At 45.7% G+C, this 22,060-nt stretch overlaps 1 protein-coding gene across 1 annotated transcript in view; it reads right to left on the reverse strand.

The window, feature by feature from the left end:
• Nucleotides 1–2,635: 2,635 nt before the first annotated feature.
• PPL (periplakin) overlaps nucleotides 2,636–22,060 on the reverse strand; it is a gene marked incomplete at its 5' end in the record, with an annotated part of 74,812 nt that continues 55,387 nt past the window's right edge. Inside the window, 12 exons of the mRNA XM_081338580.1 lie at nucleotides 2,636–6,369; nucleotides 8,033–8,125; nucleotides 8,980–9,096; nucleotides 9,230–9,313; nucleotides 10,281–10,431; nucleotides 12,557–12,747; nucleotides 14,310–14,448; nucleotides 17,917–18,095; nucleotides 18,740–18,897; nucleotides 19,392–19,489; nucleotides 19,973–20,124; nucleotides 21,072–21,218. Of these exons, the coding sequence (XP_081194706.1) occupies nucleotides 3,706–6,369; nucleotides 8,033–8,125; nucleotides 8,980–9,096; nucleotides 9,230–9,313; nucleotides 10,281–10,431; nucleotides 12,557–12,747; nucleotides 14,310–14,448; nucleotides 17,917–18,095; nucleotides 18,740–18,897; nucleotides 19,392–19,489; nucleotides 19,973–20,124; nucleotides 21,072–21,218 (4,173 nt within the window). The 3' untranslated portion in view covers nucleotides 2,636–3,705. The remainder of the gene's footprint in view (nucleotides 6,370–8,032; nucleotides 8,126–8,979; nucleotides 9,097–9,229; nucleotides 9,314–10,280; nucleotides 10,432–12,556; nucleotides 12,748–14,309; nucleotides 14,449–17,916; nucleotides 18,096–18,739; nucleotides 18,898–19,391; nucleotides 19,490–19,972; nucleotides 20,125–21,071; nucleotides 21,219–22,060) is intronic.

Raw genomic sequence — 22,060 nt, forward strand, 5'->3', positions numbered from 1 at the left:
AAGGATGAAAGGCTGGATCTCAGCTCCCAGAATTTGCCAGCCAGCAAGGTCTTTGCTGAAAGTTCTGGGAGTTAGAAGTCTGCAGATCTGGCAGGTACCAAAGCTGGAAACACACAGCTCTAGGTGTCTATGGAGATTCTCAATCATGCAGGTCACGGTTGTCCCCAAGGTGCTTTTCCAAAAGGCAACTGGACTTTCTTAGGTTTTTCCTTTGAAAACATTTCACTTCTCCTCCCAAGAAGCTTCTTCAGTTTCTTGGATGAGAAATGAAACATTTTCAATGGAAAAAAAAACAAAGACGTCTTGTGGGAAAAGCACCTTTCAGACATAGCTGTAGGTGTATGGAGTTTAGCTTCCAGCTTAGCAATTGTTGAAAATCCTTCTGTGCCTAAATTTCCTGCAGACATACATGGGAAAGGCAGGATTACAGTTAACACCTGAAAATTCGGGGGGGGGGGGGGGTTGTAGAGGGTTGACAGAAATGCCCGCAAGTTGGTAGCTATGCTGAAGACCAAAATTAGGGATAGTTGTAGAAAAACACATTTGGAGTCTGCAGTCTGCACCTCTTGGTGCCTGTTGGTATATATTTTGCAAAGTGGCACCTAGGGCCACATCGGCGGACTCCTGATGTTTCATTCTTATCAGCCCTGGTGTGCTTCAATCTGATTCTGGAATCACAGTGGTCAATGACACTCCCGGAAAAGAATTGGCTTAATTATGGTAATGGAAGGCTAATATTCTCAAAACTGCCCTGTTTCTGCATCTGCCTTGCATTGCTATATGCCTCTTCAGTGTTTCCATGAGAATGTCAAAAGAATGCCATTGAACATAGAATAACATGAGAGTTGGAATCATCTAGTCCAAGGCTTTTCGACCAGGGGTACGGGTACCACCTGTGGTACATTTGCACCTGGCAGGTGGTACGCAACCATCCTAGAAAAGTAGTGGGGGAGGGGAATGAGCTGAACCGGTGGCAGCACTGCACAAGCCTGAGCGAGAGACAACTGGAGCTGCAGGGTTGTCAGGGCTCAGCGGAAGCGCCAGGATCAGCACCAGGCTCCAGCTGGAGCTCGGCGCTGATCCTGATGCTTCTGCTGAGCCCAGAAGCGCCGATCAGCTGGAATGTTGCAGCATCTCCAGGGTCTTGTGATTTACATTCATTTGCTTAGCAACTCATTCATATTTGTGACGGTCACAGTGTCCCAGGGTCATGTGAACTGACCAAAACCTGCTGCAACCACCCAGCAGACGAGGAATAAAAACCAAACACCTCCCACCCCACCCCCGCTGCCAATCCTCAACAGAAATGCTCACAACAATGAAAACCTCAGACAGGAGGAAGAGCACCGCCGGGTGGGCAGTGACTTGCTCGGCTGTGGCTTGGTGGGGCACTTTTTTCAGTGCCATTGTAACTTCGAACAGTCACCAAGCGAACTGTTCTTTCCCCTTATTTTTGGTCAAATATTTGACACCTTGCTAGGCAACTGGTGGTACTCGAATATTGCCATATCCTAAAAGTGGTACAATGGGTGAAAAGGTTGAAAAGCCCTGATCTAGTCTAACCACCTGTTTTAGCGGGATATCCTATACCATTTCAGCCAAATGGCTGTCCAATCTCTTCTTGAAAGCCTTCAGTGATGGAGCATCCACAACCTCTGAAGACAAGCCATTCCACTGGTTAATTGTTCTCACTGTTAGGAAGTTTCTCCTTAGCTCTAGGTTGCTTCTCTCCTTGGTTAGTTTCCACCTGTTACTTCCTTGTCCTGCCTTCGGGTGCTTTGGAGAATAAGTTGACCCCCTTTTCTTTGGAACACTGCTACATGTTGCCCTTAGCCCTTCTTTTCACTAGATCAGGGGTCAGCAACCTGAAACAGTGAAAGAGCCACTCGGAACTGGTTCCCTCACAAAAGGAAAAACTGGGAGCCGCAAAAAATGTGTGCGTACATGCGCACATGCGCAGAACAGGGTTTGACTGAAGAGTGGAGCCAAGGTGAGATATGCACCTACCCTGCATATTTGAATTGATTGGTTGAACTTTTTTAGTCCCACTTTTTTTTGGGGGGGGGGACTGCACATGGCAGAGGACTGGGAGCCGCAGGAGACGGTTGAAAGAGCCGCATGTGGCTCCGGAGCTGCGGGTTGCAGACCTGTGCACTAGACTAAAGGTAAAGGTTCCTGCACATGCGTGCTAGTCGTTTCCGACTCTAGGGGCCGGTGCTCATCTCCGTTTCAAAGCTGAAGAGCCAGCGCTTGTCCGAGGATGTCTCCGTGGTCATGTGGCCGGCATGACTGGACGCCAAAGGCGCACGGAACGCTGTTACCTTCCCACCGTCACGGTCCCTATTTTTCTACTTGCATTTTTACGTGCTTTCGAACTGCTAGGTTGGCAGAAGCTGGGATGAGTAACAGGCGCTCACTCTGCTACATGGCACTCGGGATTTGAACCGCCAAACTGCCGACCTTCTGATCGACAAACTCAGTGTCCTAACCCACTGAGCCACCGCGTCACTAGACTAGACATATCCAATTCCATCTTCTGTGTATTTTTGTATACAGCTGGACAAATTCAGTGCCTATAGTTTTCATTTATTGACAGGCAAAAGATTTAAAGAACCATTAACTTGGATCACATCTTTATTATAACTGAGGGGTATAAATAACTTTTCCCATTTCCCTTCTCCAACAAATAACTTGAATACATACAGTCAAATATAAGTAAGCAAAACAGTGCATGCATCTTACAAGTGAGACTTTGGGAGAAATAAAGGCACTTGGATTTGGTAATAGTTCTCTATTAATCTCCCCTTTTTTAAAGGATTAGAGAGAGCCATCTCTACATAATCTGATCTGCAAAACCAAGCCCACCATCAAATAGGCATATACTGTATACATACATCTTTACTGCCTTAAAATTTGACCACTCCCATATCATGTAGATAGCTTTTTGATAAACTCAAGATCCAATCTGCCAAAATGCTAGTTGGATCCTGGTACGATTGTATCTTTCTTGTAAGTCATACTGTGTTTTAATGCCAGCCCATTATGTTCAATCACTTTTCACTTGCCCATTTCAATGAAGGATTATTAAGCATCCGCTGCCTATCTACCATACCATCCACCTGCTCTTCCTTTGGATAACTTCCTAAACTTTTAAGCATTCTCCAGAAGAAACAAACCAGTTGATGCAGTTATAATAAGGTTTAGGTGATGCTTTAAAGTGCTTAGAGTTTCCCATACACGGCATTAACTTTAAAAATAATTCCAAAAGGTAAAATAGCATCCTATCCATGCTGCAGTAAGACCAAAAAAAAAAGCATTCACTCAAGGCCATATAATTCTGAATTTATAGTGCCCAGATTTCAGTTTGACACTGAAGCCATTTTCCAGGATTTTATAGTTGAGATGCCAAACTGAAATATGCGCACTGGATAAATGCTTGATATCTGCTGTCCCTCTGCCAGAAAGAGAGTTCATTATCATTTGGAGAAGAGTAACTTGGCAAAAATGTAGGTGCAAAACTTTTAGCTTTGGGCAAGATCGATGCAGGTGACTTAAAGCTAAAGAGTGCCCAAATGTTGAATAAGGACACCGGAGGCTTTGGCAGATAGATCTGAGGGAAGCATTAAATAGTAAAACATCTGGATCTGTAACAAGATAGCTCTGGACCAGTTAGAAATAGTTTTGCTTCAGTTGAGAAGGAAACGGTTATTTTTGTCCAGATACCAAAATAGCCAGCTCCTGAATAGACATCTCCTTGTTGAGGTAACTTTGATATTGAGCCATTGTTAATCTTCCATGCTTCAAGGCTTCTTCAACAGAGAATTTCCTCCCTGACTTTCGATCCAAGATGACAGAAGATTCGCCACTGGGCCCTTTCATCGTGATCTCCTCCCAGTCACACTCTTGACTTTTCAACTTGACATATAAGCTCCACTCAATAAGGCCATATCGATGGGCTTCTTCTGGAGACATCTCCTTCCCCGTGTCCGGGTCAATGACCACAATCGAGCGCCTCAGGTGGTTTTCTCGCTGTTCCCTTTTGATAGCAACAGTCTGGAGGCGGGTATGGAGCTGTTCGATCTCCTCGTCTTTTTCTTGAGACAACCTTTTCAGATCTTCCAGTTCTTTCTCCAGGCTGTGGAACCTCAAATCGAGATTGACATGTCGATCTACCTGGGCCATGTTCTTCAAATCCTGGGCTTCCATCGTGGTGAGCTCAATTTCCGAATGCAACCTCCTCATCTCCAGAAGAAGGTTCTGCTTTTCTATGTGGAGCTTGTGGTTCTCCTCTCTCAAAAAGTCCAACTCCTTGGAAGATTTGGAATTGTTAAATTCCATTTCAGAAAGTTTGGCCTCCAGCTTGTTAATATCGGAATCCAGTTGCATTTTCCGTCGGCTTTCCTCCTCTAGATTGTTCTTCAGCTTCTGAATCTCATACTCGGTGTCTCCCTTCTCCACCTGGACGCTCTCTGAAAAGACCACTTTCTCCTTGACCTCCATCTTCTCCAGTGCCTGCAGTTTCTTCCGCAAGGCTTCCAGTTCATTTTGTAGGACTTGTTTCTTGTGTTTCTCCTCTTCCAGCTCCAACTTAAGTAGACTGTGCTCTTTCTCCTGCTGAGGATCTTGTTGAAGAATCACTTTTTGTCTCACGGTGACTTTTTCTGCTGTGTCCTTCTCTTGTTGCTCCAGCTCACTCAGTCTGATCTTCAGCCTCTGCACCTCCAGTTCGGCCTCCCTGCGGGCCTGCCTTTCTTTCTCCAGTTCCTCCAGCTGGCGTTCCAGTTGGGACCTCCTCCTCTGCAGCTTGTGCAGCTCAGTCCGAAGCGAGTCTATTTGCTGCAGCTCATTTTCAATGTTCTGGGAGAAAGTGTTAATCTCCGATTTTAAGGTAGGGTCTTGCTCCAGCTTCACCACTTCCTGCTTCACCACTTTTTCCCTCACCTGGGAAAGCTCTTCCTCCTTCTGCCTGATGATCTCCTCCTGTTGCTTCTTCTCCCTCTCCAAGTCCATGTGCTTCTTCTGCTCCTCAACCAATTGAGCTCGCAGGGACTCCACTTCCTCTTTCATCTGGTGATCCTCCCGGTACTGCAGGATCTCTTGAAGGACCTCCTTCACTTGGATGTGAGGCTTGGCTCCCTTCAGGGCCTCGATTTCTTGCTTCAGCTTATAGATCTCCAGATCTGCTCTCTCAATGGCTCTGGTCCTATCCACAATCTCATTTCTGAGTCGCTGCATCTCTGATTCAGTTTCCGGGTCTGTTTTGTACTTAATGACCTCTTTTATGATCTCTTGCACTTCCACCCGAGGCCCTCTGCTCTTGAGAGCCACCAGCTCATTCTGGCAGGCCCGGAGCTGCTCTTCCCCACCCAGGTATCGCCTCTCCTGCTCCATCATTTCTAAGCGAAGGTTGGCCACTTCGTTTTCAGCTTGGGGATCTGGGCGAACGATTTCCCGCACCTTCTCCTGGACAATCACCGTGGCGTTCTCCTCCTCCAGAGCCTGAATCTTCCTAAGCAACTCGCCTTTCTCTCTCTCATTCAAGCGGGCCTTGGCCTTCTCTTCCTCATACTGGCGCCGCAGCTCGTTCACTTCCCTTTCTGTTGCTACGTCCTTCTCTACTTTCAACACCTCCTTGACGGTGAGCTTGCCTTCCACCATGGCTCGCTCTTTCTCCAACCGCCTCAGCTTGTCTTGGAGGAAACGCAGCTCTTCTTCTTGCTGGTGCCTCAGCATACTCTCCCTCTGCTTACTCTCCTGCAGCTGCCTATACTCCACCTCCAGCTGGGGATCGTTTTGCATCTTCACCACCGCCTTTTCAGTCACTCTCTCCTGCTCCCGGATCTTCTCGTTGGAAAGAGCCGCAATCTGGTGGTGGAGAAGGGCCATCTCGTTCTGCCGGCTTCCTTCCTGTCTCTTGAGCTCCTCCAGTTCTTCTTTCAGCTTCAAGATTTCCTCTGCCTGGGCTTTGTCTGGCTCAATCCGCAGGACTTCCTTGACCACGTACTCCTGTCCACCTTCTCTTTTCTCATGCTCTAGAATGGCAAGCTTTTGCTTCAGGGCCTGTAGTTCCTCCTGAAGCCCCCGGTTCTTGCACTGCTCATCTGCCAGGTTCTGTTGCATCTTGTGGTAGTTCTCATCCAGCTCAGGGTCAGGCACTTTCTTGACCACTTCCTTCCTGAGCACAATCTCCTGTGGCTTCTGGTTCTGCAGCTGGAAGATGTTCTGCTGGATGACTTTGATCTCTTCCTCCAGATGCTGCCGAGACTGGGTCTCATCATCCAGTTCCTTCTTCAACTTCCAGATTTCTTCTAAGGGCTTCTTAGACTTGCTGATCTGAATGGATTCCTCTATCATTTGGAGGTCAGGTTGCTGTCATTGAGCAGAAAAGAAGGAGTCAGTTAAACCATCTCAACTGCATCCCTAAAGCAAGAGCATCGCTCCTCAAACTGGTGTCCTCCAGGAAACTCCCAGAATATACAACTCTGCTGGTTGGACATCCTGAGAGTTGAAGCCTCCACTTCTCTGGAGAACATCAAGCTTGGGAAGGCTAAGCTAGGAAGTAAATTCTCTTCCCCCCCCCACTTTAATGCAGCTCAGATCTTAATGTCCATTTGGTAGCATTTTACGCATAGTTACTCAGCTGAGGTAATTGCAATAGCAATAGCACTTAGACTTATATACTGCTTCACAGTGTTTTACAGCCCTCTCTAAGTGGTTTACAGGGTCAGCCTCCTGCTCCCAACAATCTGGGTCCTCATTTTACCAACCCTGGAAGGACAGAAGGCTGAGTCAACCTTGAGCTGGTCAGGATCGAACTGCCGAACTGCTGGCAGCTGGCAGTCAGCAGAAGTAGCCTGCAGTGCTACATTCCAACCACTGCGCCACCACAACTCATTTTTTTTAGCTTATATAGTTAGGACTGGAACATTATACCGCAACACACATACTCTTTTTAAAACTATCTTGCTGGCATATTCTATCTTTCCCATCATTTCCCTGGACTTGATTTCCTAAATGAGAAGTCATATTGACGTTTTGAGATACTTCGCACAAAAAGAACATTTTCTAAAACGTAAAATTCCACTCTGGTATCTGTACATTTTATTGTCCAAGGATTATATGAGACATATTTTCTAATTATGCCCCTAGCTTGCTGGTGCTTATTCTTCCACTGAAATCACTTGCTGGGACACAATATTCGACAGTTGTGCATTTCCCTTAACTGCCTAGCATTTCACTGCTCTCTTTTTTCCAAGGAGCTGTAGTGAAGTCTTCAAAAACTATTTACCGGTGATACTTTCTGGTGGAAAAAAGAATATATTTTTTTGTCTCTCTGCAGGGCTGTGCTAAATATTCAAAGGAGGTGCTTTGGAAAATACAAGAGCATCTTCTAAATTGTGTACAAAGCCTTATCCTGTGTCCCCCTCCCCCCCCCATTGCACTGGACAGGTTTCTTCCATGAAACCACCCAACATTGACTACGAAAGCAAAGGTGAACTTCCATTTTAGGGCCAATCTAAAGCTTCTGCCACTGAAGACCAGCCATGTCCTTGTTTATTATGGCAAACTAAATTTCCTGGGATGACTCTGTAGAGCCCACGAGTATTACGATAACAAAATAACAGAGTTGGAAAGGATCTTGGAGGTCTTCTAGTCCAACCCCCTCTGCTCAGGCAGGAGACCTTATGTACATCATCGGACAAATCGTCCAATCTCTTCTTAAAAGGGCTGGAGCAACGTCTGGATGCAAGTCATTCCAATGATTAATTGTTCTAACTTGATTAATTGTTCTGTCAGGGAGTTTCTCCTTAGTTCTAGGTTGTTTCTCTCCTTGATTAATTTCCATCCATTGCTTCTTGTCCTGTCTTCAGGGGCTTCCTCAAATTAAGTTTTCTCATATTCTGCAGTTTCATTAAAATTGTATCTGCAGGTAGCCATCCAGGAACCACCTTTAGAGGTTCCTGGATGGCTATAAAAGATGGGGCATTTTTTTCTGAGCAAGAACTAGTAGAAAAGAGTTTTTTCTATTTACCTGTTTCAACAAGGTCTGAGCAAATTCCAGGTTCTGCAGCCTTTGCCTATTGATGGCATTGACCTCAGTGAATCTGGCAGCCAGGAGAGCTTCCTGCAAATGGAACATGGATTCATTTAGAGCAGGGGTGTCTTCAAGCTTGGCCCTTTTATGACTTGTGGACTTCAACTCCCAGAATTCCTCAGCCAGGCATGCTGGCTGAGGAATTCTGGGAGCTGAAGTCCACAAGTCATAAAAGGTCCAAATCTGAAGAGCCCTGATTTAGAGAATGGTGGGATCAACTGGAAGGATCCATTTATTGAGGACTGTTACCTCAGCCATCTTGGCTCTTTTGACTATCTTGTTTTCTGGTTTTAAATGTATTTAACAATTTGCAAACCAGCCCTGGGGCTTGGGCAGCACAGTCAGCCAGATGTTTAGGCTGGATTTGGCATTTTTTGTCCACCTATCCTTCCAAGGACCCGGGATAGGCAAACGTCACTCGATGATGTTAAAAGACGTAGTTCCAAGATGTAAGCTGTTCTAAGCAAAGCTGCCTTTTGCAATTGACTGGTGACCGTTTTGTCAATGCCAATAGTGTTCCAAAAGATGCTCCAGGTGTTTTGGGATTGCACTCAAGGTGCCTTATCACTGTTGGTACTATCTTTGCTTTCTTTTGCCAGAGTTGCTCTATTTGCAGGTCTTCATATATTAATATCATTAAAATGGAAAGAAGCCCAGCCAGTCAACTCAAGGCATTGAACATACCCTAACACTCTGTTTTCTGTTTTCCCCATGACAACAACCCAGTGAAGTGGGTTGGGCTGAGAGAAAGGGACTGGCCCAAAGTCACCCAGCTGGCTTCCCCATCCTAGACTTCAAATGTTTTTTTCCCCCAGCTAGTGGCCAGGAGTCCTATACCTAGAGTAGCTTGCTCTGAACCTTTGGTACAGTCCTGCTCAACATACCTCTTCTTTCACTCTAGAAGCTGTGGACTGGAGTCTTGGTCTCTTGTTCATGAAACCATTACGGCCATTTTCCAGATCCAGGATGGATCTCAGCTTTTCTGCTTCTAGTTCATAGTCCTAGGAAGAGAAGAGAGGGTGTAGTATCCAGATGATGCTGGAGGCACCTACGAAGCGCAATTCTGCAATGGGTGTAATTTTTTTTTGGGGGGGGGGGAAAGTGGGGTTGTCATTCCTCTATGCCCCTCCTTACCTTCACTGCCTGTTGATACTGCTGGGCTTCTGAAGAGACCTTTTGGACCTCTTTATCCTTGCTTGCAATTTCTTCCAGAAGTTTCTGCCAAGCAAACAAAGGTGAGAGCTTTTTTTTTTAAAAAAAAAATCCCATTTATATCCCGCCCTTCTCCGAAGACTCAGGGCGGCTTACAATTTTAAGCACAAACCAATGTGCTTAGCAATAGCCTTCATTCTATGTATATGCCTGCTTATTAGGGCTTTCGCCCCCCCCCCCAAGCGGCATTATTACAAAGTCAGCTTAATTGCCCCCAACAATCTGGGTCCTATGCAAATGACAATAAGAATTAATTCCATGTGAGCAGGAGGTAGAATGGTGCCATCTTTGAATAGGGGCAGGGGAGGGGAGGGGTGTTCCTGGCCTATCAGGGACCCACGACTTATGGGAAAAGCTAATGGCAGGCTGGAACAGCTAACGATGGGTGGAGCCTTAGCCCAAAGTAGGTGGAGTTTGAAACACTCCCATCTTTCCTTCTTTCCAATTGTGTAGACATTAGATCCCTTAGCTTTAGAAAAACGCTGCTAATTCAGCCGGGTTTTTAAAACTTGCTATACATATGTATAAAAAATAAAAGCAGAGGACACCCGACAGCAGTGATGGGTGCACCGTTGGAAGATCTGAAGGACCAGGTTTGGGACAGATTTCTCCTGAAGAAAATCTACTGATCACCCAAGAGTTGAGACCATCTTGACTACACATAATCAATGAAGATATCTAAACATGTTTCCTTTCAACCGTTGTTGCTTAAGCTTCCTCTTTTAGGGCCCATATCTAGCTTTGGCCCATCGTGCAACCGAAGAACATGTGGCTTGGCTGTAGGACGTCCAGAATTCAGGAGGCAGAGTGAAAAATCTGGGAATTGTTTCTAGGCTTCGTTGAGAATACTCGGCTGGAGCCCATCAGCTGTGTAAGGCACAGAAATAGCTTTCCCCTCACCGCAAAAAATTGCAATAGACTAGATAGAGTTGTGCTGTACAGTCTTTGCAGTCCCCTCCAGTTGTCTGATTACCTGTTGTTTCTTCAGCTTGCTTTCCACCTGAGAGATGTGGTCATTTTCTTGAGGCTCATAGTTGGGGATGTTTTCGAAATAACGTTTCAGTCCATCATAGCCAGCACAGTAGTTGGAATAGGCAGATTTTGCTTTCTCCAGGAGTTGAGATCTAGAAGGGGGTTCAAGAGTCCTTACATACATAACTGAGCCCAGAATTACAGTCAAAATCATTGCAGACATAAGTTAAGGAAGTATATCACATGTTCAAATTTTTGAATTTTTATTTTTTTTGCCGTGGTCTTTGAATGAATGTCATAGTCATTAATTGAATCCATCTTCCCCAATGGGTATCTTTTTGCTGGAAAAACCAGAAGTCAATGCTTGAAACCAGGAAAAAAATAAACCTTGCAAATTGCAGTCATGTGACCACAGGACACAGCAAACGGCTGCAAAGGTGAGGTGGTTGCCAAATGCAATCATGTGACAGGGAAAGTATTGGCGTTGTAACTTTGAAAATGGGTCGTAAGTTGCTTCTGGGGTGTTCATCCTAAACTTCAAATGTTGATTAAGCTACCTGTATATAACTGACTTGAAAGAGCTAATGTTTCAACTTCACCTTCGTTCTTCAAAAACTTCTAAAACTCAAAGCCTAAGTGATTTCTCCAATTAATTTTTAATTATATTTCGTAAAGATTTATTACTCAACCAACCTAAGGTGAGGTTCTAGATCCTTAGAAGAGTGTAAGTTCAGCTTAAAGGTAAAGGTAAAGGTTCCCCCGCACATGCGTGCTAGTCGTTTCCGACTCTAGGGGCCGGTGCTCATCTCCGTTTCAAAGCCGAAGAGCCAGCGCTTGTCCAAGGACATCTCCGTGATCATGTGGCCGGCATGACTAAACGCCAAAGGCGCACGGAACGCTGTTACCTTCCCACCGTAGTGGTCCCTATTTTTCTACTTGCATTTTTACGTGCCTTCGAACTGCTAGGTTGGCAGAAGCTGGGACAAGTAAGAGGCGCTCACTCTGTTATGCGGCACTCAAACTGCCGACCTTCTGATCGACAAGCTCAGCATCCTAACCCACTGAGCCACCGCGTCCCTGCCAAGTTCAGCTTACCAGTGTGCTATTGCTATTCTCCTACCCCCCCACACACACATCTCTATTCTTCTACAACCTCATCCCCCACCTCCGTAGAAAGTTTTTGTGACATTCTTAATATCGGTGTGGAAAGCCGGCATTTGCCGCTGTCACAAAATGGTCTAGGGAAAAATGTCCGGTCTTTTAGTGCATAATACTGTAATCTCTCCAGCATCCTTCCTGTAATTTCATTAAATCGCAGGGAGATATCAAAAAGGAACTTGTGGAGCTTTTCTAAGTTAGGAAGCAAAGCAAATAAACATTAGAGCGTTTTTTTCTCAGCATTAGTAACTCTAAGATGTGTGGGCTTCAGTTCCCAGAATTTCTCCAGCCAGCATGAGTTGAAGTCCACAAATCTTACAAGAGATGTCCAGGTTGAGAAACACTGCATTACATAGAAAGAAGAGGAAACACACAGTGAGTGCTACTTACACACTTCACTGCCTCGCAACAACAGAGGCTGCAACTTCCATGAAATTCTAAAGCACCTTAAGAATGAAACCGAAAAACAAAACAAAACAAAAAAAGCTCTGCTGCAGAAGAACATGTTTAGAAAATGGGGACTTCAAGCTCTTCCACTGGTTAATTGTTCTCACGGTTAGAAATTTCCTAATACTCAGAACAATTAATCAGTAGAACGGGCTGCCTTCAGAAGTGGTGGATCCTCCATCACTGGAGGTTGTGTGTTTTTTTTTAAATCCCATTTATATCCCGCCCTTCTCCGAAGACTCAGGGCGGCTTACAATCTAAGAAGCACAAATCAATGTGCTTAGCAATAGCCTTCATTCTATGTATATGCCTGCTTATTAGGACTTTCACACACACCCCAGCGGCATTATTACAAAGTCAGCTTCAGCTTAATTGCCCCCAACAATCTGGGTCCTCATTTTACCTACCTCGGAACGATGGAAGGCTGAGTCAACCTTGAGCCTGGTGGGACTCGAACCTGCACTAATTGCAGGCAGCTGGTGTTACTTAAGGATTGGACAGCCAGCTGTCTGGAAGGGTGTAAAGTCTCCTGCTTGAGCAGGGGGTTGGCCCAGATGACCTCCAAGGTCCCTTCCAATTCTGTTATTCTTAAATGGGTGCTTCCTTCTGCCAATTTGCTAGACCATCCTCCTTGATGAGCCCCTGACATCACCTCCCTTTCTCCCTCCTGACCTGTAATCCAGCTGCTTGTTGAGGTTGCTAAATCGCTGGTTGAGCTTGTGGAGTTCAGCCTCCTGGCGTTCAATATCTGGGCAGTGTTCTTGGAACTGGCTTGCCAAGGTACTGGAACATTTCTTGGCCTTCTCCAAGTCTTGATGGGCCTCATTCAGCAGCTGCTGGACCTGGACTTCGGAGTTCAGGGCCTGGGAAGAAGCAGAGGATGGTTCTTAGCAAACGCCTGGGAGGAAGATTCTGACGGTCTTTTATTTTGGAGTGCATACAACCCTGTTTCGGTCAAGGATTTTCTATCTCCTACGGCATGTCAAAAATGACACTCAAGACAAAAACACAGTGCACGCTTGAAGGGGCCACAGCTAATCGAAACACCACATTTAATAAAGACGAATATATGGAAGCCTCAGCTAATGAAGGTAAATATACGTGTCCCAGAATGATGTTGCAGGATCCCATCTGAGTCGGTCCCCGGGACCAAAGATTTATTTTTCCAAGCTTTTGGGCTTGTGCAGGAGCCCATCCTCCCTCTAGAACAGACATGTCAAACACAAGGCCCGGGGGCCGGATCCGGCCCGCAAAGTGGTTTCATGTGGCCCGCGAAGCCATCCTGGAAACAGTGAGGGAACAGCCCCCACTGCCTTAGCCCTGGCCCAGAGACCCTCCTTCTGCCAGAGACCCTCAGATCTGTCCCACTCCTGCCCAGGCCCCCATAGGCACCCTTGATGCGAACGATGTAGAGCTGGCCATGCCCACCCAGTAGGCCATACACACTCTAGCCACACCCACCCAGTAGGCCACGCCCACCCAGGCCACACCCACCCGGCCCCTTGAGGGCAATCGCAATGCTGATGCGGCCCTCAATGAAATTGAGTTTGACACCCCTGCTCTAGAATGTCTGCAATGAGCTGATCTACTGGGCTGTTCTATCAACACCCTAATTAACAACTAACCCAACCAGGCACCATATAAACACAATGCTTAGAACAGTTCAGTGCTCCTATTCTGGGGAGAGAGAAGCTTCGTGAAGATGGGCTACAGCACGAACCCCAAAGCTTGGAAGAATAAATCTTTGATCCTGGTGACCGACTCAGATTGGATCCTGGGAGCCTCAGCTGATTGTGACTTCAACTCAACCGTAAAAAAATACATGAGCTGTTTTGGATGTTTACTCAGACGCCAGCCTGTCTCAAGGGGCCTCACAAGAGTTCACAATCTTGCCGAGTCAAGGTTATACTCTGTGTATACTCCCAAGAATAGGTTAGGCAGAAAGGTATCAAATAATAAATTGAGATGCAGATCTAGGAGTCACACACAGCTAGGAAAATTAAAACACTTTCGGGTATGTGGATATTCTTTTCTTCCACGTTTTAGTCAAACAAAGGATGCCTGGGGGAGTATTAGCAGCTGAATGCTGAGATTCATTTCTAGGGCCTTTGCAATATGTATATATATATGTGTGTGTGTGTGTGTGTATGGGTACACAAAGACAATCAGACAAGCCTGCTCCATCTTGCCACCTTCTAACTCTGTTGGGCTACAATGTCTATAATCTCAGAAGGCCATACTGTCTTTGGAGTTGAAGGACACCAACCTGAAGAACTCTTCATTTCCACTTGCAGCTTGCGTAGGCTTCTGAGAAAGAGAGCTAAGCCACCCACCATCCACAGATGCCTTCATTCATTCAGACAAGCCAACATTTTCCTTCCTGTGTTTGAAACAAATCCTCCTCTCTCAGATAACAGCCACTCACCATCAATTCTTCCCTCTTGCGCTCCAGAGCGTGAACATCCTCAGGAATTGTGTCTTCGATGGCCAACTTGTTCTCATAGCCAGAAAGAAGATCTCTCCCTTGTTGAAGGACCTTCTCAAGGTGATTGGCAACATCAACCCTGTAAGGACAGATGGAAAGAATTATTCATTCTTCTCATCCCATCTCCTTCAGCTAGAATTCCCAGCTGGGATGACCTGTACATGTATACATTTCCATCCTATCTATTCTAACAAGCTGGTTGACAACCAGCAACTCTCATCCCCAATGGAATCTTGTGTAGAGGAATGTGGAGATAACCTTGATGAATGTGTGCAGGAGCCATTAAGGGAAAAATGAAAGATCTCTCATCCCTGGCATGAGAAAGAAACTCAAAATAACCCCATTTTGATTCTGTTTAGGATAAGAGAGGAAAGGTTTTGTTACCGTACCCTACAACAATAAGAAAAGAAAAAAGAAGTCTGAATAGTGGACATGGCAGTGGCTGGTGACAGCAGGATACAAAAGAAAAAAAAGGGAGGGAGGAAGAAAGGAAGGAAGGGGGGAAAAAGAAAAAGAAAATCAGAAAGTATAAAGACCTGCAAATAGAAGTAGAACTGTGGCAACACAGCAAAAGATAGAACTCATAGTAATGTATGCCTTAGGTTCAATTCCAAAACTTCTGGAGCATCTCTTGAACACCACTGGCATTGACATTAATTGCCATTAATCAATTGCAAAAGGCAGCTTGACTTAGAACAGCTTACATCCTGTGACGATACCTTTAGCAATATCTGTCTATCCCAGGTCCTTAGGAAAGACTCGATAAGTGGATAAAAATGCCAAATCCAGTCCAAACATCTGGCTAACTCTACGACCAACCACAATAATCCTTGTAACATCTGTTTCCTGACATGGCCTACTTTAAGGGGCTGACAGCTTCTCTTCTTCTTATTGGCCATCTGACTATCATAGATCAGGAACTCCAGCAAATTCACTTCCACTGTCCATATAAAACACAGTTCTCAGACCAAGGATTCAGGTAACTATTAAGCAATCCATAATAGCTGACGCACACATATACACCATATCTAAGGGGGAAAAAACAGCCTCTTTATGGTTACACAGTAAGATTGTGAATAAGAGATTCTGGAAAGAGTGCAGAAAAGAGCAACAGATGATTAAGAGTCTGGAAGCTAAAATATATGAAGAATGGATGCAAGACTTGGCTACACCAGGCGATCAAACCGGTGGGTCCTAGAGGAGATCAACCCTGACTGCTCTTTAGAAGTCCAGATCCTGAAGCTAAAACTCAAATACTTTGGCCACCTAATGAGAAGGAAGGACTCACTGGAGAAGAGCCTCATGCTGGGAAAGGTTGAGGGCAAGAGAAGAAGGGGACGACAGAAAATGAGGTGGCTGGATGGAGTCACTGAAGCAGGAGGCGTGAGCCTAAATGGACTCCAGAAGATGGTAGAGGAGAGGAAGGCCTGGAGGAACGTTGTCCATGGGGTCGCGATGGGTCGGACACGACTTCGCAGCTAACAACAACAACAACAATGCTAGTAAAAAGAAGGACTAGGGGTGACATGATAGCAATGTTCCAACATTTGAGGGCTGCCACAAAAAAGGGGAGGGTCAACCTATTTTCCAAAGCACCTGAAGGCAGAAGAAGAAACAATGGATGGAAACTAATCAAGGAGAGAAGCAACCTAGAACTAAGGAGAAATTTCCTGACAGAAGCATTAACTAGTGGAACGGCTTGCCTTCAGAAGTTGTGGGTGCCCCATTGCTGGAGGCTTTTAAGAAGAGACTGAACAGCCACTTGTCCAGAAGATGGTATAAAGTCTCCTGCTTGTGCAGGGGGTTGGACTAGAAGACCTCCAAGGTCCCTTCTATCTCTTTATTCTGTGCTGTTAATCCTCGCTCCAACATATCAGACGTATTTTGGTTCTAGCAGGCATGTCAAACTCGCGACGTCACATGACGTATCAGGACTTTCCCCCCATTGCCGGCAATGGGGTGGGCACGGTTTCAGCCTGATGCATCCGGCCCGTGGGCCAGCAGTCTGACATGTCTGTAAGGATCCACTTCCAGAAATTCCTGTAAGATTCCTCCATTTATTATTATTTTTTTTAAATTCCATTTATATCCCGCCCTTCTCCGAAGACTCAGGGCGGCTTACAAGCTTAGCAGTAGCCTTCATTCTATGTATATGCCTGCTTATTAGGGCTTTCACACACACACACCAAGCGGCATTATTACAAAGTCAGCTTAATTGCCCCCAACAATCTGGGTCCTCATTTTACCTACCTGGGAAGGATGGAAGGCTGAGTCAACCTTGAGCCTGGTGGGACTCGAACCTGCACTAATTGCAGGCAGCTGGTGTTACTTAAGGAGGCATTAGCCCACTGCTCCACCAAGGCTCATTTATCCTAAAGATCCTTGTGAAAATTCAAAGTGATCCATGCTTGGGAAGAAGGTTTATTTTCATTTGAGGCAGTGGCCTTGGGCCAAATTTCCAGCAGAGGAAGAACAGGGATCAAAGGGGCAGTTCGCCCACCCCTTTCTTCCCCTTTAAGAGCTTTTCTTTCCAGCTTGCTCATTTTTCCACCCCAACCAGTGCCAGCCTCCCTAGCATTTAACTGAGTTCTGCTACCTCCCAGGGCTGAGAGCTCAGCTGTCCTTCCGCAGCTTAACCTAATTCAGTACCAATTACATAAAAGGCATTAAATGTTATTAAAGGAACTAGGTTTGCACCAACAAGCTTTGGGATTATGGCTGGACGTTCCCAAGAATAGGCAAATGCTTTTGTCATTACTTCAAGGCTGTTTATCTTGGGATCTTCCACTGCAAAGTACGAGGTCCTTTCCGCCAGACAGATGGGACGGAACAAGGTCCTGCGTAGGTGAAGGATCCCTCGGTGAAGTCTAGACGTGCAGCACTGCAGTGAAGCAGAGAGACAGGGAAGCATTGTGACCCTACACCGCTCGTTTCATCCTTCAAGGGCTGTGGCTACACAGTGAGGCCTTGTTCATGGTCACTCATGCTTTGGTCACCTCCCGTCTGGATTACTGCAATGTGCTCTACAATGCCGCTACCCTGGAAACTTCAACCGATCCAGAATGAGCTTGGATTCAGTGCCAGGTTTCTGTTGTTTTTAATGTTTTGATTGGTTGGGTTTTATACTTTTAGTTCAAGACTTGGGTCTTGAAAGTGGACTTGCTAACCACCAAACCGGAGTCCTAACCACATGAGCCAGCGCGCTCCTAAAGTTCCCGAATGAAAATGATGCGAGTGGTAGCCTATCATATTTGGAATCTTCCAGGATAGAGAAGATTGGTCCCTCCACGGTAGAGCAGAATTAGCTCTGCAGACGTTTTCCTGGTCCAACCCAAAGATACCAAAGATGAACTGTGACATTCTGTGTGCAACACAAAGGGTCGAATGACGAGCAGTGGCATCTCTCCAAAGCACGCATGCTGTCCAAAAGTGCTTGCAAAGTTCTCAAAGACAGCTGGCCAGAAAAAGGGACTGGAAAAGACCTGGATTGTGAGGCACCGGATGAATTCCTGTCTTGGAGAAACTGCAGGAAAGAAGAAGCACTTACTTCTCCTGAGCAGCATTGAGAAGTTGGGTGACCCAGTTGTACTTGTTGTTGGTCTCCTCTACTTTGCTTTTCACCAAGGTGGTACTGCTGGACTCAGGCATCGACTCGATGAAGGCTTCGCATTCCTGGATCTTGCTTGTTTTCTCTGGCTCAATGCGACGGATCTGATTGGTGACATTCTGCAGAGATGTTTCGGAGGGGAAAAGGTGAGATATGCAGATGAGTAGTGATCATGGCAGCATCCCTGTAATGTTTAAACCAGCTGGAGAAGATCTCCACGGCACTGTCCTACTCAGGTTGTAACTGAATGCAAGATAAAATGCTTATGTCCTGCTAATCCAAGGTTCTGTCCCACCTAGTCTTAAATAAAATAAATAAATAAATAAATAAATAAATAAATAAATAAATAAACCTTTATTGTCAAAGTACAACATGTGTACATTGAGATTAGCTGAGCCTCCCCCCATGCTCTCTCCCCCCAACACACAGTGACAACAAACCCTCCATCCCACCACACCATGTGAACCAACTACACCACACACCGGCCTCCCAAGTCAATTCTGCATAAGTTCACAGAGATTATGTCCCATTTAAAAGCCTAACAGCCCACGGATAAAAGCTATTTTTCAGCCTGTTGGTACGGCTGGCTATATTCCTATATCTCCTACCATTTTCAGGATTCTTTGCTTCCTTATAGCCACACAGCTCACTTGTCCCATCTTCTCCTACACCTTGCACCTTTGCTCCAAAAAGTGACATTTTTTCCCCAGATCCAGCATTGGCAAATGGTGGAAAGCTCCCATCCACCCCAAAGTGCCTTTACCTTAAGGTCCTTGGAGCGCTCCGCGCTATCTTGCACCGCCCTGCTTTGCTCCAGGGGGGGACGAAGGTTTGCAGTGATGGCCTTCTCCTGCTTATCTAGTTCACTGTTCACTTTCTCCAGCTCCGCCAACAGTTGCCGTATCTGTACGGACGCTGCGTCTGAGGAAGTTTGGGGAAAAATTAGTTTGGTCTAGCAATGAGTTTGTGGAAGAGGCAGGGAACGGTCCACATACACCCTTCTCAATGTCAAGGCGTGCTGACATGTCACGATGTCACAGGTTTAATTCATCATACGGGTAGCCCTCGACTTACAACTATTCATTTAGCAACTGTTCAAAGTTGTTGAATCAAAATGATTGATGACTGGCCCTGGCACGCTTGATCATCGCAGCATCCCCACAGCCACACGATCAAAATTTGGGTACTTGGCAAGCGGCATGCATTTACAACACTTACAGGATCTCATGGGATCCCCATTTTTGATCTTCCCAGGCAGTTTCCGACAAGCAAAGTGAATGGGGGAAAGCAGATTCACTTAACGACTGCATGATTCACTTACAGTTCTCTTACAAAGAACCGCAGAAGAATTGAGTGCATGGTTCCCTTTTGCATGGGGCCCGTGGTCTTCCTAGATACCTTGTGTGTGTACCCACCTCCAATGCTCTCTGCCTTTAAGCTATTGTAGCGATCCTCCAGACGATTCTTTGTGCAACCAGTTTTCTGTTTCACACATTGATAGTGGCTGGCAATGCTGCAGAACAAAAGGACACAGACCTTGTTGGGCAAAGAACTCTCGGTAGCTTTCAAAGAACATTTTTATTTTTATTTTATTTTAATTCCATTTATATCCCGCCCTTCTCCGAAGACTCAGGGCGGCTTACAAGCTTAGCAGTAGCCTTCATTCTATGTATATGCCTGCTTATTAGGGCTTTCACACACACACCAAGCGGCATTATTACAAAGTCAGCTTAATTGCCACCAACAATCTGGGTCTTCATTTTACCTACCTCGGAAGGATGGAAGGCTGAGTCAACCTTGAGCCTGGTGGGATGCGAACCTGCACTAATTGCAGGCAGCTGGTGTTACTTAAGGAGGCATTAGCCCACTGCTCCACCAAGGAGAATTTGAGAATTTGAGAGAAGGAAGGAAGGCCCTTGACGCAACCATCCTGGAGGCCATCCACACACTTCACCTCTGGCTTGTGTGGATGCAAGCTAGGTCAAGAAATGCTTACTTGTCAGCCATGGAGAGCGATTCTGGATCGGTGGGAGGAATCATGAAACAGACCCCCGGGGCTTTGATTGCATTTCCTCCACTATCGGTGACTTCCCAGAACTCTTCGTTGTTCTTGTGCAGAGTGTATCGGCCGCCACGTAAAATCTGATACTGTGAGACAGAAAGATTTTTGTGTAAGTCTGGGGTCTGATCCCACCCTCTGTCCCCAATCCTTCCAGCCCCTTGGTGCGTGGACAGAACCCAGTTCATGATTTCGGAAAACAGCTGCCTCTTTTTTGTAACAAGGAAGGGTCCAGGCCTCTGCTTGTTACCCTCAATCATGCAAAATTTCCAGCAAAAGTGAGCTTGTATAGAGGAGTACAGAGATAGCCTTGAAGCAGATATGGGGCAGCCATTAGGAAAATAATGAACATAGCCCAGAAAGACAGAAACGGGTGAGGAATAAACTCACTGTGGCAGGACCTTGATTCTCTGTGTTACAAGAGGGAGAGAAAGCTCTCTCCAGTTTTTAAGACTGATGTCAGCCCATTGAGGTACGAAACACATACCACAAGAAAGAGACACAAAAACTACCAGAATTCTATTTTTTTTAATATGGCTTTACAACAAGAGAATTTTGAAAGCTGCCCAGATCTTTGTATTCCTCTATAGCCTGGGAATCTGCATTCAGCACTATAAAAATACAGTCCATCAAATCACGCGCAATCTATTTGCAAAGCAAATGTGTTTGTAGGGATTTAAATAAATAAATAAATAAATAAAAACAAATTATGAATGATTTTAAGGAATGTATGACAACAATAATGAAATGAAAAGAAGAAGCCTAATGAACGTAAGGACAGCTAGTGGTGCTTCAAACGTGATAGGCCATGATTTCCATCACCCTTAACTAGCATTAGTTAGGTATCAACGCAGCATCTCACAACACAACTGGCTGGGTGAGCAAGCTGCTCCATCTTTGCAAACTCTGACACTATAGCTCTTAGACAAAGTGTCTGTGAGGCCTCTAGCAGCAATCAGTCTCCCGTATCAATTACTGATGCATTTACAAGGCACGTCCTATCGCAGGTGTGCCCTGTGTAGAGCCAGTCTCTTACCTGCTCATTTTCATAATCACAGAGGGCTTCCACGGGGATAGGTTTAAGGGGGAGCTCTCGTCGATACTTCAGTGGAAGAACCTGCTGGCTACGTTTTTGTAAGGAGCTCACCACATCCTCATACTTGTCCAAGGCCTTTTCCTGGTCCTAAAGGAGAAGAAAACAAAGATTCTAGAAACACCAGGAAAGGAGTGATTGAGATGCAACGGGTGGAGGAATGCAGAGATGGTTGCATCCAAGTTTGGTTTGACCCAAGCCCAAATTTTATGTGGACCTTTGAACCCAGGAGTGGGCAGATGTCATGGCTGTGCAATCTACTGGGCTATCCAGACCCAGGATCCATCAGAAAGCTGGTGCAAATGATTTACCTTAGAATTAAATCAATGTGAACCCAGTAACTTCAGAACTAGAACCAAATAAAAAGGTTTCCCTTGTCCAGTCATGTGACAGTAGGGGGCAGTGCTCATATCTGTTTCCTAGCCAAGAGAGCCAGCATTATCCAAAGACGCTGCTTCGGTGGTCGTAAGACCAGCATGACTATATGCCAAACGCACACGGGACACTGTTACCTTCCCACCGAAGTGGTACCTATTTGCATAGTTGCATTTTCATGCTTTCAAGCTGCTAGGTCGGCAGAAGCTGGAGCAAGGATGGGAGCTCACCCCTTACAGGATGCTTGGGTCTCAAACTGCCAGTCTTCTAGTCAACAACCCCGCATCTTAACCACTGAACCACCCATGCCCCTTCAAACTAAATGAGTTCCAAAGTAACATCTACTCCAACTTGCTTCCTATAATTTAGGCCAGGAGGAGCACCAGGGCCAGACTGGTGCTAAGATATAAGAATGCTAAGATATAATTCTATAGTACATCCATTATTATAATTTGTGGTTGATCTGGTACAATGTGGTTCCTTTCTTTTCTGCTTCTCTGATGGTGATTCCCATCCATCAGGACTCGGCACTGTGTGGGAATTAAGTCACTGCAACT

The sequence above is a fragment of the Vipera berus genome (genome assembly GCF_964194415.1).
Source record: "Vipera berus genome assembly, chromosome: 13".
NCBI lineage: Eukaryota > Metazoa > Chordata > Lepidosauria > Squamata > Viperidae > Vipera > Vipera berus.